At 35.4% G+C, this 15,943-nt stretch overlaps 1 protein-coding gene across 2 annotated transcripts; it reads right to left on the bottom strand.

Moving 5' to 3' along the window:
- Positions 1-1,244: 1,244 nt before the first annotated feature.
- On the bottom strand, positions 1,245-14,836 carry LOC131150765 (derlin-1-like). Of its 2 annotated transcripts, none has more exons than XM_058101703.1 (7): positions 14,570-14,836; positions 14,241-14,376; positions 5,520-5,593; positions 4,627-4,720; positions 3,459-3,587; positions 3,042-3,202; positions 1,245-1,637 (listed from the first exon to the last, which is right to left on the bottom strand). In XM_058101703.1, the coding sequence occupies exons 1-7, from the start codon at positions 14,584-14,586 to the stop codon at positions 1,520-1,522; spliced, it is 729 nt and encodes a 242-aa protein (XP_057957686.1). In that variant the 5' UTR covers positions 14,587-14,836; the 3' UTR covers positions 1,245-1,519. The 2 variants fall into 2 exon arrangements, with proteins under 2 accessions (XP_057957686.1, XP_057957687.1); XM_058101704.1 differs by lacking the exon at positions 1,245-1,637 and adding an exon at positions 2,157-2,464 and having other exon boundaries at positions 14,570-14,803.
- Positions 14,837-15,943: the final 1,107 nt, after the last annotated feature.

The raw sequence follows: 15,943 nt of genomic DNA, 5'->3' as shown, positions 1-15,943 counted from the left end.
CATGTTGGATGTTTGACAGTAAATCACACATGCAAGATATGTTACATAAAGTAATGAAGGTTTATGAGAATTTTTCCATTGCAAGAACTTACTATATATATGTGTATATATATATATATATATATATATATATATATATATTTATGTAACATATCTTCTATTTAACAGTAGAAAACACCTTGATTTAAGAAAGGAATTTTTTTTCAACCAAATAAAAAAAAAAAAACTAAAAAAGAAATTACATTTTTTATTTGAAGTAATTTTAATGCATCCCTTCTCTCCATGAATGAGTGAGTATTTACTAAAGCACCAAAAAAATAGTTTGCTGTGTGATCCATGCCAAGGGTGAGCATGTACAGGGATAACAAAAGCAATAATTATGCTATGTAATTTTTCAAAGATTTACATTGCAATCTCAAATGTGAGTAAAGGAGTATACTATTTTCTTATTGCATTGAGTTATATTATATAATTAGATCCTTTTATGTATGTGTGCTATGTTGCTGGATTGCTACATATATGCTATGTTTGCTTAGTCATAGGTGAATCTAGAAATATGATTCCTTTTTTTGTCCAATTTATTCGTTAGGACAATTGTAAATCTTTTAAAAGAAAATTCTAAAAAATTCTTATTTCATATTTGGCAGTAGCTATACCATCACCAAAATGAACCAAACACAAGAATAGTTATTCCATTAGGAATAGATCAAGAGTCAAGAATAGAATTGGTATTCCTAGGGCTAAGAGTCATAAGAAAGATTAGGTATTCCAATCATATTTTAGAAAATACCTATTCCAAAAAAATAGGTATTTTTTGACAGCACCGTGTGCCAGGACAAATTTATGTTTAAAATAAAAAATGAAAAATATACTCATGCAATTTGATTAAAAAAAATAGATGAGCCATTTAATAATTTTTTCTTTTCTAAAAAAGAAAACACCATGCCGTTCTATCAAAAAAATCATTAAACTTACTCAATCTTTAGTACATTAAAACAATATGAAAGTTTATAAAATTATATTCCATTACATTTCTTTTTCTTTTTTTTTTTTCCAACCAAAGAACATTTATGACTGAACCTGCTAAAGAAATGTCTGATGTGAATCATGGAGTAGAAGAAAATATTTCTTTTTTTGCTCGCCCGACAGACAATTAAACAAATGCCAAAAGCACCGATCATCATCCACACAACTGATTCTCTCCCAAAACAATATTAAGGAACAAATTAATACAAGAAAGAATGTGGAAACCTTTGAAAAAACAAATTTTATATCTAACGAAGTTCTTTCCATCAACAAAACATGATTGCCCCAACTGAAAACCAGCCTCTTAAGTTACAATTACAACTGAGCAAAATATGCAAGAAGCACCAAATAAATTCTCTCAGCCCTCTGATTGATACTGCTTTCTGATTTCCCAGTGTACGTCGAATTTGCTTCTCTAGTCCGACCCACTGTCTATGAGCTGCAATCACATTGATACAAAATGGACAGCTTCAGGCATGCTGGAAAATTACTCTCAATCATTAAGCCGGTAACTTCTTCCTCTGAAAGCCGCCCCAGAAGCCCTATCGGGCTGAGGCTGCACACGAACATTTCCCCGATATCCCAACCCCCAGCGTGCAACAAATTTATTCCTGCATCATTTCAGTCAAGGCAATTGCAAAAGGGGAGGGAATATAGCTTCACAAACTTCTTACATGGTAAGAAAATCTCATGGGTATAACTGTGCAATTGCGCCTTACACAAATTTAGTAGGCATGTGATGCTGTATAATTCAAACTTAGATACTTGTATAAGTCAAATTATGATATTGTGTGAACCATGATTAAGGATGCATCTGCGACTACTAGATAGAACATAGAAGGACGTTCCATAATCTACAGAGCAAGTTAAAAATAATAATCTTATGGGGAAAATTGTCCATGCAGTTGCTGCAAATGGAACAAACCAAAAAAAAAAAAGAATTAAGAACTAAACAAATTTTATTTTTAAAAAACTTCCAACAAATATCAAGTCTAACAATAGAATAACAAATAGAATGAGAAGAACGCAAAGGAACCCAAAGGGGACAGAGTAACCAACAAGAATAATAAACCATGAAGTTGTTCCAATCACGATTTCCCCCAAAATGCATGAACCAGACAACAACAGAGTAAAGCAAGCGTCAAATAACATCATCATACATGAGCAGAAGAATGGTTCACAGATTATCCTGGCCGCATATACAAGTGTGCAAAAAAAAACCAGGGGCCACAGTTTATAACATTTAGAAAGGTGATATATCTACATCTTTCGAGGGTATAAATGAGGACAGCAAAATCAAACTAGCTTAATTTCTACAGAACAATAACCCTCAACATCCATCTTGCCTGCTACATCTCAAAGAATGAGGCCTATGAAATTTGCAAATGCCCCAATTCTGTCGATGGTTTATAGCACAGATTGTCTACAACATAATAGCCTGCTTATGCTCCATATGTTAAGAAAAACCACAATATGTATGTAATGTAGGAGACAGCAAAAAAGAAAAAGGAGAGAAAAATATGCATATTAGACACAAAAAAATAGGAAGAGAGAGAGTAAACAGAAGAGGATAATAGAAAAAGAAAACAAAGGAGATGGTGTGAAGGAGGAGAGAATAGATACAGGGGAGAGGGAGAAAGAGAGAGAGAGAGAGAGAGACTGCTGTGAGAGAGAGGCAACTAAATTGCCGTGAGAGGCTGCTTGCCTTTTATCATAAGCTTCTATTTATAGGCAACTAATAAGCTCTTGAGATAAAACTATTAGAAACTTAAAAATAACCCCAAACAATTAAAAATCATAAACTAATCCCAAAGTAATTAAAAATTTCTGAAATAAACAAATATCCCTAGACTAGAATAAAATCCTTAATTTCTAAATTTTCAAACGAAATATGATTATCTCAACTTATCTGCAAATGGTCCTCCATCAGGTGTCTATTCAGTAAATTTTACTTTTTAATTTTGCTTTTTTGTGTCACCTGTTAAATATTATAAAGAGAAAAGAAACAAGGATACACCCATGCTGGAGTTCTCAATATGTTCTTCCCACCAGCAAGAGGATGCAGCACTGTCAGAAAGTAGTATAGATGCCCCGCAATGATTCCCAAAAGGTCTGGCAGGATAGAAGAACCAAAAATGACATCCAAAGCAAGCATTGCCCATGGCAAATAAAATGCCTGCAAGACAGCAATGGACATACTCTAAAATTTGCACAATGCCCTCAATCCCCCATAGACTTGAATAAAATGCAATACAGCCGCAATTGGAAAGCAATATGATTTTTATTAAATTAAAACAATTTTCGATACATACACACACATGCACATACAGACACACCCAGGACTATGTGCATCTGCATGCATGTGCATGTAGGCAAGCATGTGTGATGCATCGATGCAGCCATATAGACAGATAGGTAGAGAACCTACATACCTTAAGCGCAATGAGTCCATATATGTTGATTTGAGCATTAGGAAACTCTCTGCTCCAGACATATAAAAGCATGAATACTAAAGAAACTCCCAAGAAGGGAGTCCATAACATAGGAATAGCTGCTAATGCCTAAACAACCAAAAGCCAATACAACAGGAGGAAAAAAGATATTTTAGTGTTCACAAGATATAGTTCACCACGGTTAAAAAGCAGTAGCAGGTAGCTTAACAATAACAGGTATAGCACGAAGAGTAGCAAGTGTTACATAATGGGAAGCAAGAGTAATGACTCTTTTAAGTATTTTCAAGCACACATAATATTATGTATATTGGTTTATCAGCATTTTAGCCCTTCTTAAAAAGAGAATTACCTTATGTTTGGAGAAGACCTTAGATTTGGATTTGTATTAGTTCTATATAAGATGCAATATAAAATTGTATTGAAATTTATCCAAATCCAAGGTCTGAAATTCATGCTCCCGAACGCAGCTTTAGTGGATTTTGAATCCTTTAGTTAAACTTACTAACATTGTTTAGTAACGACGATAAATTTTACCTTCTATTTAGAAAAAAAAAAAAAATTTAAATGCATTTTTTTTTTTCACATTTTCAATTATCACATATGTGATTGATTATTATAAAACAATATACATTATATACTCCATTAATCTATGAGGAACATAATACATAAAAATAATACAATAAATTAGACAAGTTCTACTATTTCATTTGTTTAGCAATAAAAATCCAATAAGTTTGGAGTCTTAGACCAACAAGATATACTGTAGATCTATAACCTAAGCTCTAAAATTATAATATATAATCATAAAATTTATCATTAAATAAATAAAGCAATAACAAATTGAACTCAACAAAACCTAGAAAGAAAAAAGCGGTTGAAGTTGAAAAATATGGAAAAAAAAAATATCAAAAGATTATTAACATTATCAAAATAAATATTTTTTTTAATTAAATAGTGTTCATATCAAATTTTTAATTAATGCATGTCTTGTAAATATTAGTAAAAAGAATAACTTTTGCATCATTATCATCCTCACTATATTCTTCCCCCCCTCCTTTCGCTCTTCAATAGATGCCAATTGCCACTTCAAACCATAAAATAAAAAAAATACTCAACAAGCTACCAAGAAGACAAAAGTTTCACACACCAGCAATGAAAGGGCTCCAAATATCATCATCCATAGGAAATCTGCTGTGCGGCTTCCAAAAGGTCCTTGCTCTAACTGGACCCCATATCTGGCTCTGAAATTTTGAAAAAATAAATAGTTGTTTTTTGTAAATATAGATGCTGGGAAAGAGTAAGGGCCCATTTAGTTGGGGAAAATAATTTTTTACCATTTTAGTTTTTCAAAAGAAAAAAAAACTAATTTTTCATTTTCCAACATTTGCATGAAATAAATGAAAAACAATAAAACATTTTGGCACTATTTGATTGTGGAAATAGTTGCACTTTCCCGTTCTAATTTTTCATATAATTACAAAAATGCCACATTGTTTTCCAATTTTCCAAATTTATATAGAAAAGTTGAAACATATTTTTAATATTTTCTAGAATTTTAATTCTTATCTTGCATATGAGCATAGAATTCGGATCTTGGACTTTAATTTATGTAGATTATGTATATTGATTTCTTCAAAATCCACACAAATCTGACTTCAAGCCCCAAAATCTAAGATCCCAAATACTATATTATATAATTTAAAGTTTTTGAAAAGTTGAAAAACAAGTAGCCTTTTTTATAATTATTGTGAAATCTAGAAATAAAAAATAAAAAAATTGTTTTGCACATTTAAACAAACTCTTCATTTTCTACCCTTTTAATATGATTCTTGAAAAACTAAAAAATAAGCTAAAATTCTTATGGTTCTTTGCAGAACTAAAAAATGTTTTCACAACTAAATGGGCCCTAAGTTTCCTTGTGGCACTTTCTCTGGCACTCCTACAGCACAAAAACCAAGGACAACTACACATGCATGTGGACTGAGCAGAGATAGAAATCCTGGTGAATTAACTTGACTATTTTAAGAGATTAGAACTTACATCATCAACAGACGAATTCCAAAATTGATAGAAAATTTTCCAAGAAAAAAGAAGTTTGTAACTAGCCTCCACACCTATAACAGAAGTAACAGTATAGGATTAAGGCATGTATATACCAAACAGCAGTGGACAGGGCATAATTTTCCAAGGTCTCAGCAGCATGTAGAAGAAAAATCTATATGAAAAGAAATCTCTTATCAAAATATATAAGAGAAAACTCAATGACAACCCAACCTCCCGCAGGGGGAGATTTCAGATTGGCCTGATTATATCAGCACACGTGCATAAAGATGAGAGTAAACATTTCTGTACATTATATAGATGTTCACACATTTTCAGCTCATAAGTCTCATCATAGGAGTTGACCATTCATAACACGATAAAAAAATGTAGTACGACAAACTCAAAAAAAAAAGGCTCAAGTGCAGGAGAGACCAAAAAAGTACTCCAAGCCTTCATAACTCAAAAAAAAAAGACAAAAGGCAAAATGGCTATGGCAACATTGACACATTAAGAACTTCCAATACTAAGAACCAGTTAGCAAAATAACATGGCCCAAAAATTGAATGCAGGTACTGTTCTTCTTACTCTGTCTAAAGACCTTTTAACTCTTCCTTCACCCTAATCCTAACATTTTCACGTTGCTCATAGCCATATCTTAAAAACCAAACCGTCATTACCAAAGTACAAGTGCAAGGGCCACATTATCAGCAATATCTGATCTTCTTTAAACAGGTCTAACAATGTCAGATGAATCTGCATTCTTATAACCACTGGTTAAAGATAAAGATGGAAAATTTTGATTCAATGGAGCTCAAATATCAAACGTAATAATCTATTACTGATAGATTTACAGTTCCCTGTAGAACTGTTATTGCTGAAGTGGCTATTTCAGAAACTCCTGCCAGTATAGTCCCCTCTTCTAGTTTTGATCCTAAACCTATTAATGGAAAGAAAATTTGTAAAATGGCTACTAGAGCTTCTGCTATCTCTGAAGGGGATCAAAAGCCTCAGAGCTTCAGGCTTTGCCCAATCTCATGGTGGATTTCATATATACTAGTATTTCAGATCACTGCCCAGCATCAGATTCTGTTCTCAAAACTCAGATAAGGGTTCTAACTTCACCTTCAAATTTTTAAATTGTTGGGCTTCTCATCCTGATTTTATGGACTCTCTCAAGGCAATGTGGTCTTCTTGTTCTTCTGTGGGCACCCCCATGTATATTTTTTTCTAGAATTAAAGGTTTTAAAAAGAATGTTACAAGCTTTCCACAAGAGTTACTTCGCCAAGATTGGTGATGGGATCCACTAGGCTAAATGGACAAAGCTTACCTTGATCTTCTTCAATCTAAAAGCCAGGAAAGAATCTTGGGTGTTAATTATGCCCAAACAAAAATACAGGATTCTCTGAAAGCTGAGGAAGATCTCCTAAAGCAAACATCTAGGATCTCATGATTGCAATTGGGTGATCATAAAAATAAGTTGCTTTCAAAAGCAGTTAAATCTAGAATAACTCATGCTCAAATCAGATATTTTGTTGATGAAATGGGAATAGAATAAGCTCTTTTGAGATAATAAATAAAGGAAATTCTTCTTGCTACTCAAAATCCCAGTGTCATTCACTATATATACACACTTTCTTGGAAGACCTCCTTGACTTTTAAATGGCCTGCAGTGGATATTTCTCTCCTTGGAAATCCTGTGCATAAAGATGAAATTAAGAAGACGGTATTCTCCTGCCCTAATGATAAGACACTTGGGCCTGATGGCTTCAATGCCAAATTCTTTAAAATCTGTTAGACATTCAAAAGGATGTGATTGATACTATTTGTTCTTAAGCGATTCTAAATTGCTAAAGTAAGTTGTTAGAAGAAGGCTATTTGGTAATTATGTGGTGTAAGTAGGGGTATTTAGTCTTTCAAATTTTTTAATTATTAATATATAAGAGGGCAGACATGGAGCAAAATCTAAGGCTCCAGGAAACTGCTTCCTCCTCCTTTCTCTTGCTTTCTTGCTCTATTCTTCTTTTCTTCTCTCCCCCATCTCTAACTGTCCAACATGGTGTTAGATCATTAATCTCCTCTAAATCTGAATTATCTGAGGTTTTTTTTTTAACACTGTTTTTCATTTTCTTTGTCGCCTTCCCCTCATCAGCTCTCAAATGTGGTTTTACGGTTGGTTTGAGTCATTTAGGGACACTTTTCATGGTGAGTTGCTAATGTGAAGTGATGCTCTGTTTCTGGTATACTGCTGTTGCCGTGTTGTTGTTCACTGGTTGGTTGTGGCATGATGATGCTGTGTGTTCATGATTGATTGCCTGCAATCTTGTATCAGTTGCTAGGGGTTTTGATTGCTATTCAATGACTATTTCCTGTTTTTGCCAGCACACACTTTTAGTTGCTGCTAGCCATCACACATGTAGCCACTGTGCAGCCAGGTTGTTTATCAAATGCCTGCAGTGCTTGTTGTGGTCTGCCCTTTTCTGCATGGTCAATTAATTCCTCATACGACATTATAACTTATGTTCCATGGTCAGAGGAACTCTCTTAGAAGTTCTGAAGTTCTGTTCTGTGATTGTGTGTGCTGCATGATTTTGCATTGTTGCTGTGTTGTTCATTCCCGTGACTGGAGTGCACTTTTTGTAGTGTATAGGGGATGGTTTTGATGGCCTCTACAAAGAGAGCTTCGACTGATACTGTTAATCTACAAATCACAGCAATCAAATTGGTTTGATCCTCTAGTTACCTATGGTGGTCTCAGGCCAAGACCCAATGGGATGATCTCCACAAAAGCTTCTCATAAAAATAAAAAAATAAAAAAAAACAAACTCGTGTTTTTAACCTATAGGAGAACTCTTTCAAATATGACCAAGAAGGTAGGTCCATTAGTGGGTATTATAGCACTATGAAAGGTATGTGGAAGAAACTCAACATCTATCAACAAGTCAGTTTCAATATTGAGATAATTAAGAGACAAAGGATAGAGTTCTTGGCTGCCAAGTTTGTGGCTGGGTTGAGTCCAGAGGTTCAACCCACCCATGATCAAAATCTTGCTGGTGAATTCACACCATCTATGAATGAAGCATATGCGAGAATCCAATGGATCCCCAAAGATGGCTCTTACTCTTCTTAAGCTTCTGCACGTGATAATTTAACCATGGTAGCACTACATTTAACAGTGGTAAGGGAAGTGTTGAGGACAAGGACAAGGGTCGTATGGTCGTCTTGGCAAAAGTAGTGTGTCAAGATGAGGAGTTTGTCATAGCAATTCTTGCATTTGCACACTGTGGCAAAGACAATACTATTGATTGATGCTAAGGATCTCCCTAGGAAACTGGGTCAACAAGTGTCTTGACAAGGGCGATTCTACTGTCACTTCAAGTGCCCATAGCCACTCCACTGCGGAGTTGAGTACATCAACTACCATGTCCAGAGAGAAGTATAACAATCTTGACCACATGGTTCAACAATTTCAAGTTCAGTCTTCAACATCTATCACCACTGTGGTTCGTTCAAGGACAACCAGGCTTCTTGCCTCTTCACCCTTCTCACCAAGGGTTATTGACTCTAGTGCCTCCTCCCTAGAGCAAGTAGTCCTAATTTTTCTTATTCCATTAAATTGACTATTATATACTCAAAGGTTGCTCTTGCTAAATGTTTGGTTACACCAATATCAGGTTGTGGCAATATTCTTTCGTTTCCTTCTATTCCTCTTTCTTTTGTTCTATATGTGCCTAAATTTCCCTTGAATCTGTTATCAATTAGTCAATTGACTAAATCTCATAATTGTTTTGTGACTTTCTTCTCATTGTGTTATTCAAGATCTCCAGGCAAAGAAGGATTGGTTTTTTTTTTTCTTTTTGGATAAGTAATAAGTTTATTGATATCAAAAATGAACACCAAGTACACAAGGAGTGTACATGGGGTAAACAAATCAAAAACAGAAATTACAAGAATCTAGTAAACCAAAAACAGAAGAAAATGACTGGTTTCGCAAAGCAGCCAACCAATCCATTAAAGTTGTAAAGAAAAATAGCTTCAGGTCCGAAATAGATCTTTCCTTATCTTCAAAACACCTACTATTTCTCTCCCTCCAAAGACACCACAATAAACAATGAGGAACTATCAACCAAATAAACCCATTTCGATAACGACCAAATCTGCCTTGCCAACATGCTAGAAGTCCCGCTACAGATTGCGGCATAACCCTGCTCACTCCAAACAAACCAAACACCATAACCCACAAGTTCATTGCAACCGAACAATGAATAAAAAGATGATCAACCGCCTCATTATTACACTTGCACATGTAGCACCAATCCAATATCCAAACCATTCTTTTTCATAAAATTGTCAATCATTAAGCATTTCCCTAAAGCAGCAGTCCAAACAAAAAAAGCTACTCTAGATGGAATTTTCTGTTTCCAAATACTTTTCCAAGGAAAGCCACAACCTTTGGAGCCCATTAAAATACCATAATAACCTTTAACCAAGAAGCCCGTCTCTCTATCAGATTTCCAGCACATCTTATCCTCACCAGACCCCTTCACCGATGCACCATATATCCATAAAACCAGTCAAGGCCTCTAATTCCCGAAGATGCATACCCCTAAAGAAACTTACATCCCAAAACAAGACTCCATTATCAAACTTCATAAGCTCAGCCACACTAGCTTCTTTATCTCAGCAAAATCTATACAAATCAGGATAGCTGACTGCAAGAGACGTCTCACCACACCAATGGTCTTGCCAAAATTTCACCTTAGACCCATTTCCAATATCATATAGAACGTGGCAAGAAAAAGAAGGCCATCCCCGACTAATATTTTTCCACAAGCCAACACCATGTGGACCATTAACAGGCCTAGTACACCAACCACCCCATTCACAGCCGTATTTCACCTCTATCACTTGCCTCCAAAGAGCAGCCTTCTCCATTTGGGTCAATGGCAGTCATTTGGGTCATCCATCGCTTCAAAATCTGCAACAAGTTTTTCCTATGGTCAAGTCTATTTCATGTTTTGGCTGTTATACGTGTCAATTAGGAAAGCATACTAAGACATCTTTTCCGTCTAGAGTTGAGTCTAGTAGTAAATCATTATTTTCATTCATTCAGATATTCGGGGTCCATGTAGAGTCAAGAATTTAACTAGTCATCAATATTTTGTGTCTTTTGTGGATGATTCTTCATGTATGACCTAAAATCTATCTAATTTTAAAAGACAATTTTGAATTTGTTAATGTCTTTACTCATTTCTATGAGGAAACAAAAACTCAGTTTGGCATTGGGATTCAAATTTTTCAACCTAATAACGCACTTGAATTTGTTCACATTTACTTGATATAGCAAAGTCTCTACTCTTTCATATGCATGTTCCTAAAACCCATTGGATTGATGCCCTTCTTATGGCCTATTTTCTACTTAATAGGATGCCCTTCAAAATCCTTTTTTTTTGGGTGGGGCGGGTGGGGGGGGGGGGGGGGAGTTTGACAAATTTAGTGAGGTGTCTCTGTATTGGTTTCATTCAATGCTACCCTGAGCCTTTGTTTGCCAAACAGCACAAATGTCGTGCTTATAGTGCTTTGTGTTGATGACATCATCATCACTAGCAGTGACCAAAGCAGGATTGCAGATGTCCAGCAATAGCATAAAGCAAAATTTCAAATCAAGGACTTGGGTAATCTATGTTACTTTCATATTCAGATTGTACTGTGTAAGAAAGGATTGAATCTATCTCAGCAAATATACCTTGGACTTGCCAAGTCAATTTGGTACGTTGGAAGCTAAACCAATTAATACTCCTATGGAACCCAATGTGAAGTTGTCTAGGAACGTTGGGAGCAGAATTTGAAGATAAACTTCAATATAGACAACTAGTCAGCTAGTTGATCTACTTGTTGTCACTAGACCTAACATATCCCTTGCTATAGGGGCGCTGAGTTAGTTTACAGAAAATTCCAAATAACCACACTGAGATGCTGTTTGCACATCTCAAAGGCTCTCGTTGTAGAGGTTTGACGTATAAATGTAATTAAAACTGTGACATGAGATAGATACTATACATTCAAGAGAAGTAATCTAGTTACCAAGCGAGAAGAAAGAAACTACTTAGCTCGATCTATTGCTGAAGCAAAATACCAAGCTATGGTTCGTACTATGAGTCAGCTTATGTGGTTGAAGTCTCTTCTGTCAAAGATGGGATTTTTGGTTAAAAGTCCAAATGTTTTATGATAATCAAGTTGCCATTTATATTGCTAGAAACTCAATGTTTCATGAGAGGACAAAGCACATTGAAGTTGACAACCATTTTGTGAGGGATGTTGTGTTGAAGAATTTTTAAGGACTTTTTTGCAAAATCTATGGATCAGTTAGGCGAAGTTTTCACTCAAGCTTCCATTAAGTCTGCTTTGTCTAGTGGTTGTAAGATGCTGGGGTTAGGTGATATTTATACACCTCCAGCTTGAGGGTGTAACCAAACAGCTTTTCTAAAAGGGGTGTCCATTCAAGACAATATCCTACTAACTCGTGAGCTTTTGCATAACTATCATTTACATTCTAGATCTCCCAAATTAGCTCTAAAGATGGATTGTAGGAGAACTTGTGATTCAGTGGATTTGTATTTTATTATCCTGGTTCTCAAAACAATTAGCACTCCTGCAAATTTCATAGACTGGGTTAGGGAATGTATTACCTCTCCTAGCTTCTCCCTTAATATAAATGGTTCCATGGAGGATTTTTTTAAGGGAAGAAAAGGATTTTTTTTTCTTTTATAAAAAAGGGAAGAAAGGGATTATACATGGGGAACCCATTTTCCTTATTTGTTTGTCTTGGATATGGAAGTTATGACCAGGATACTTCAAACGGCAGCTTCTAAAAGTGATTTAAGTAACATAGCAAATGCGGCACAATCACTCTTTACCAATTATGTTTTGCTAGGGACCTCCTCATCCTTTTCCACAGACACACTAGCTCCGCAACAAGCATAAAGAATGCTTTAGTTCTTTTCCACAACCTCTCTGGGCTCCAAGCAAACTCTTCGAAATCTGAGCTCTTTAAACAGAATATTACCCGGATTCTTGGGGTTCAATAAGGTAGGCTTCCTGTAGAGTACGTTGGCCTTCCCTTGGTTACAAAAAGTGCAAGCAAAGTTAACTTTTCTATCCTTCTTGTGAAAATTTCTTCTAGAATTAGTAGATGGACTTGCAAAAACTTGCAATTAATCAAATCTGTTTTGTTGAGTAATCAAGCCTAATGGAGCTCAGTTTTTATCCTCCCAAAATCTGTTACAAAGATCTTAATCAGAAGTTGAATTTTTTTTTTTACGGCAAGGCATGGTTTCAAATAGTGGGTAGCGTAACATAGCAGCAATGGGTGTCGTGAGAAGCAAGAGTAGTGGATGTTACATAACAAGAAGCAGATGTAATGTAACAGCCGCGAATTTTTTTAAAGCATGCACAACCTTATGTATATTATTGTATTTGCATATTTTAAACTTTTAACCCTTCTTAGAAAGAGTTTTAATGTATTTTAGATCCTTAAGTTCAATTAAGTAAGTTGTTTAGTAAGGGCGAGAAATCTACATTTGTTTTAAACCATTGATAGAAAAACTACATGCGCGTGTGTGTGTACCTATACTTTTTTATTATTCTTTTGTGTGGAAAACTAAATAATAAAAAAGAATAAATTATAAACTATTAATCTATTAGACACATAACACATACGAATAATATAAATATACAATAACTAGAAAATAAAAGAACGTTGAAGTTGAAAAATATCAAACATAATTATCAAATTGCTAATATTATCAAAATAAATTATTTTCTAAACAAATTAATATTATCAAATTGTTAATTGAAGCATCTCTTGTGAGAATTTAAAAATAGTAAATTTTGTATCATTATCACCCTCATTATAGTCTATTTCCCCTCTCTCCACATAATATAATGAGAATGATTATAAAGAGGGAGGGGGAGACAAAAGAGAGAATAAAAAGTAAAAAAATAAAATATATACATATATATATATATATATATATTTGCTGTAATGGTCCTATAGCTGTTACTTAATGGTTGAAGCAACCTTTACGTAATGGTTGTGATTTTTTTCCCGCCAATTTCTTGGTGTGTAACGGTATTGGGAACCCAAAAATTGTTATGTAACAGTCGCAATGTCTCCCGTTTTTTGAGAGGTATTTCCTTTTCCAACCAGCAATTTTTCTCTTAGATCTTCCAATGGTAGAGTCCCGAACAACTTGATCTTTAAATTTGGCACCAAGACAGAAACTGTGTTAGGTACTTGGAAAAGCCCTCACTTTGCACCCTAAAAGGCCCTGTCGGGCTATTCCCCACTAACATAATTTCACTTGTTACCAAGAGACCACCATGCAAAAGGCTGCACAAGTCAGCTTCTACGATGAGATGGAGGTTTAAATATGTAGCTTGAATGACTATTCAACTTGACTTGTTGTGGCTAATGAAGTAAAAAACACAGGGAAATTGAATCTGAAAAAGATCCAAAGAAGTGTAAAATTGTGATACTTAGAACAAAAGAAAATCATAACCTCAAGTTTGTTGTTGCGAACACCTACATAATACCACAAAATCATAAATCGAATACTGTAAAAGACAATTATCAATCCAAGAGCCTGAAAACTTTTGAGACTACCCCAGAGTGGCATTTAGTGTTACATGAACAGTTAAATGAGCATAGATATACATACCTGGAAACGCGAGAAAATTAATTGATATGATAATGCGATGTGTGCAGGATGATACAACCCCAAATGGAATGCTGTAGTAGCCAGCAAACAGATAGTCCCATAAGCCTTGCATATGGGAGGTAGAGAATTATAGAATCTGAAAAACCAATAAATAAGTAAATAAATAAGAGTTTTAAATGATTATCAACATCAATCAAATCAAGCCCCAACCGCTTCATGACAATAAACAAAACAACAACATGATTCCCGGGGGGCGGGGGGGGGGGGGGGGGGAGAGAGAGAGAGAGAGAAGCTGTAGGTAGAACATAGACTATAGAAGAGCAAATTACTCTGCGGGAGACGACATAGCAGCACACTTGAATTCGATCGAACAGAAGCAACTTCAAAACCTTTGTCTCTCGATCCAGGCTTTCTGAATTCACTGTCTGTTTCTAGGGTTTATCCGAAGTTTCAGATTGACGGAGGAAATGGGATTCGACGGAGGTCGGCGCTTAGAAGGAAGGAATTACGAACATCGTGGGGGGGGTAAATACAGAAATAGGAGCTAAATAAAAGAACCGTCTGTCATAAAGAATTTCGAAACGGACGAATGGGCTTTCACTATTAGAACTGGATTGCCTGTCTAACTTTGCAAAACGCCGTCGCTTTGAAGAGCAGGGGGAAGCCGAGGAATCTCATTCGGCCATTGACGTGGAAATAGCAGAAATTTCAACCGGAGAGGACCACGTAGCCATCGAGGCGGTTACAACCCTTTGGTATTTTTTTTCATAATTATGCATACACCCTCGACATCTGAGATAATCACATTGACACCCTCTCATTTAAAAAATTATACCCAGACCCCCCTGCGCCAATTTTGATGATAAGTAGGGGCTTGCCCACGGGAATAAAGTATAACCAAACGAATTTTAGACAATGAAAAAAATGTGAGCAATCGATTAAGGAAAAAACTAATAATATAATGGTACCAATCAATCATACATAAATGAATAAAACAATATTACCATTCACCAATAACAATTGGCCGAACGTCCAATTGATGCATAGAAGTCGTATCTGCATCCGGACTTTACCCTGATCAACGAGATTTGGGGACAGAGGATACTAATTCGTAAGTTTAGTGTCACACCAGAGGGTCCAAAGAACTTATTGGTGGCCGGAGTTTCTATGTAATAAAAAAAAAATAAGCCTCCAGGGCGTAGCTCAGTTGGCAAGGACGAATTCCGGAAGTGCCACTTGACGGTTAGCAGAAATGCCTCCCGGGTTCAATTCTTGCGGCGGGCTCCTAAATTAACCCCTCTGTGATGTGTGTGGGGCCACCGCTATAGGGCGTGGGATTAGTCATGACAGGTGCGACGGACCGTAAAACAGACGTCGTTGACGGTTGTGGACACCCGGCGATATTAAAAAAAAAACAATTGACCTAATAAATTCAAAATCTAACCTTATCTTTGCAAGAGGCTCGGGTTTAAATTTATGTGGATATAGGAAAAATGTGATATAAATCGTATTAAATTTTGTTTAACTTCATTCAAATTCAAATTTAAAACCTAAAATCTATGCTCCTAAATGCAATAATGATGTAAATAATTTTTAATTTGTACCATATGAAAGCAAGTTTCTAAAGCTAACTAATATTCGTATTGTGGGATCTATTCAAAGATTTAAATATAAAAAAAAATAGTATGTTTTTCTTGAGATAT

This window comes from Malania oleifera, chromosome 3 (assembly GCF_029873635.1).
Source record: "Malania oleifera isolate guangnan ecotype guangnan chromosome 3, ASM2987363v1, whole genome shotgun sequence".
NCBI classification, from domain to species: Eukaryota; Viridiplantae; Streptophyta; class Magnoliopsida; order Santalales; family Ximeniaceae; genus Malania; species Malania oleifera.
The sequence above is the reverse complement of the archived record's forward strand: the minus strand, read 5'-3'. Positions and strand labels throughout refer to the sequence as shown.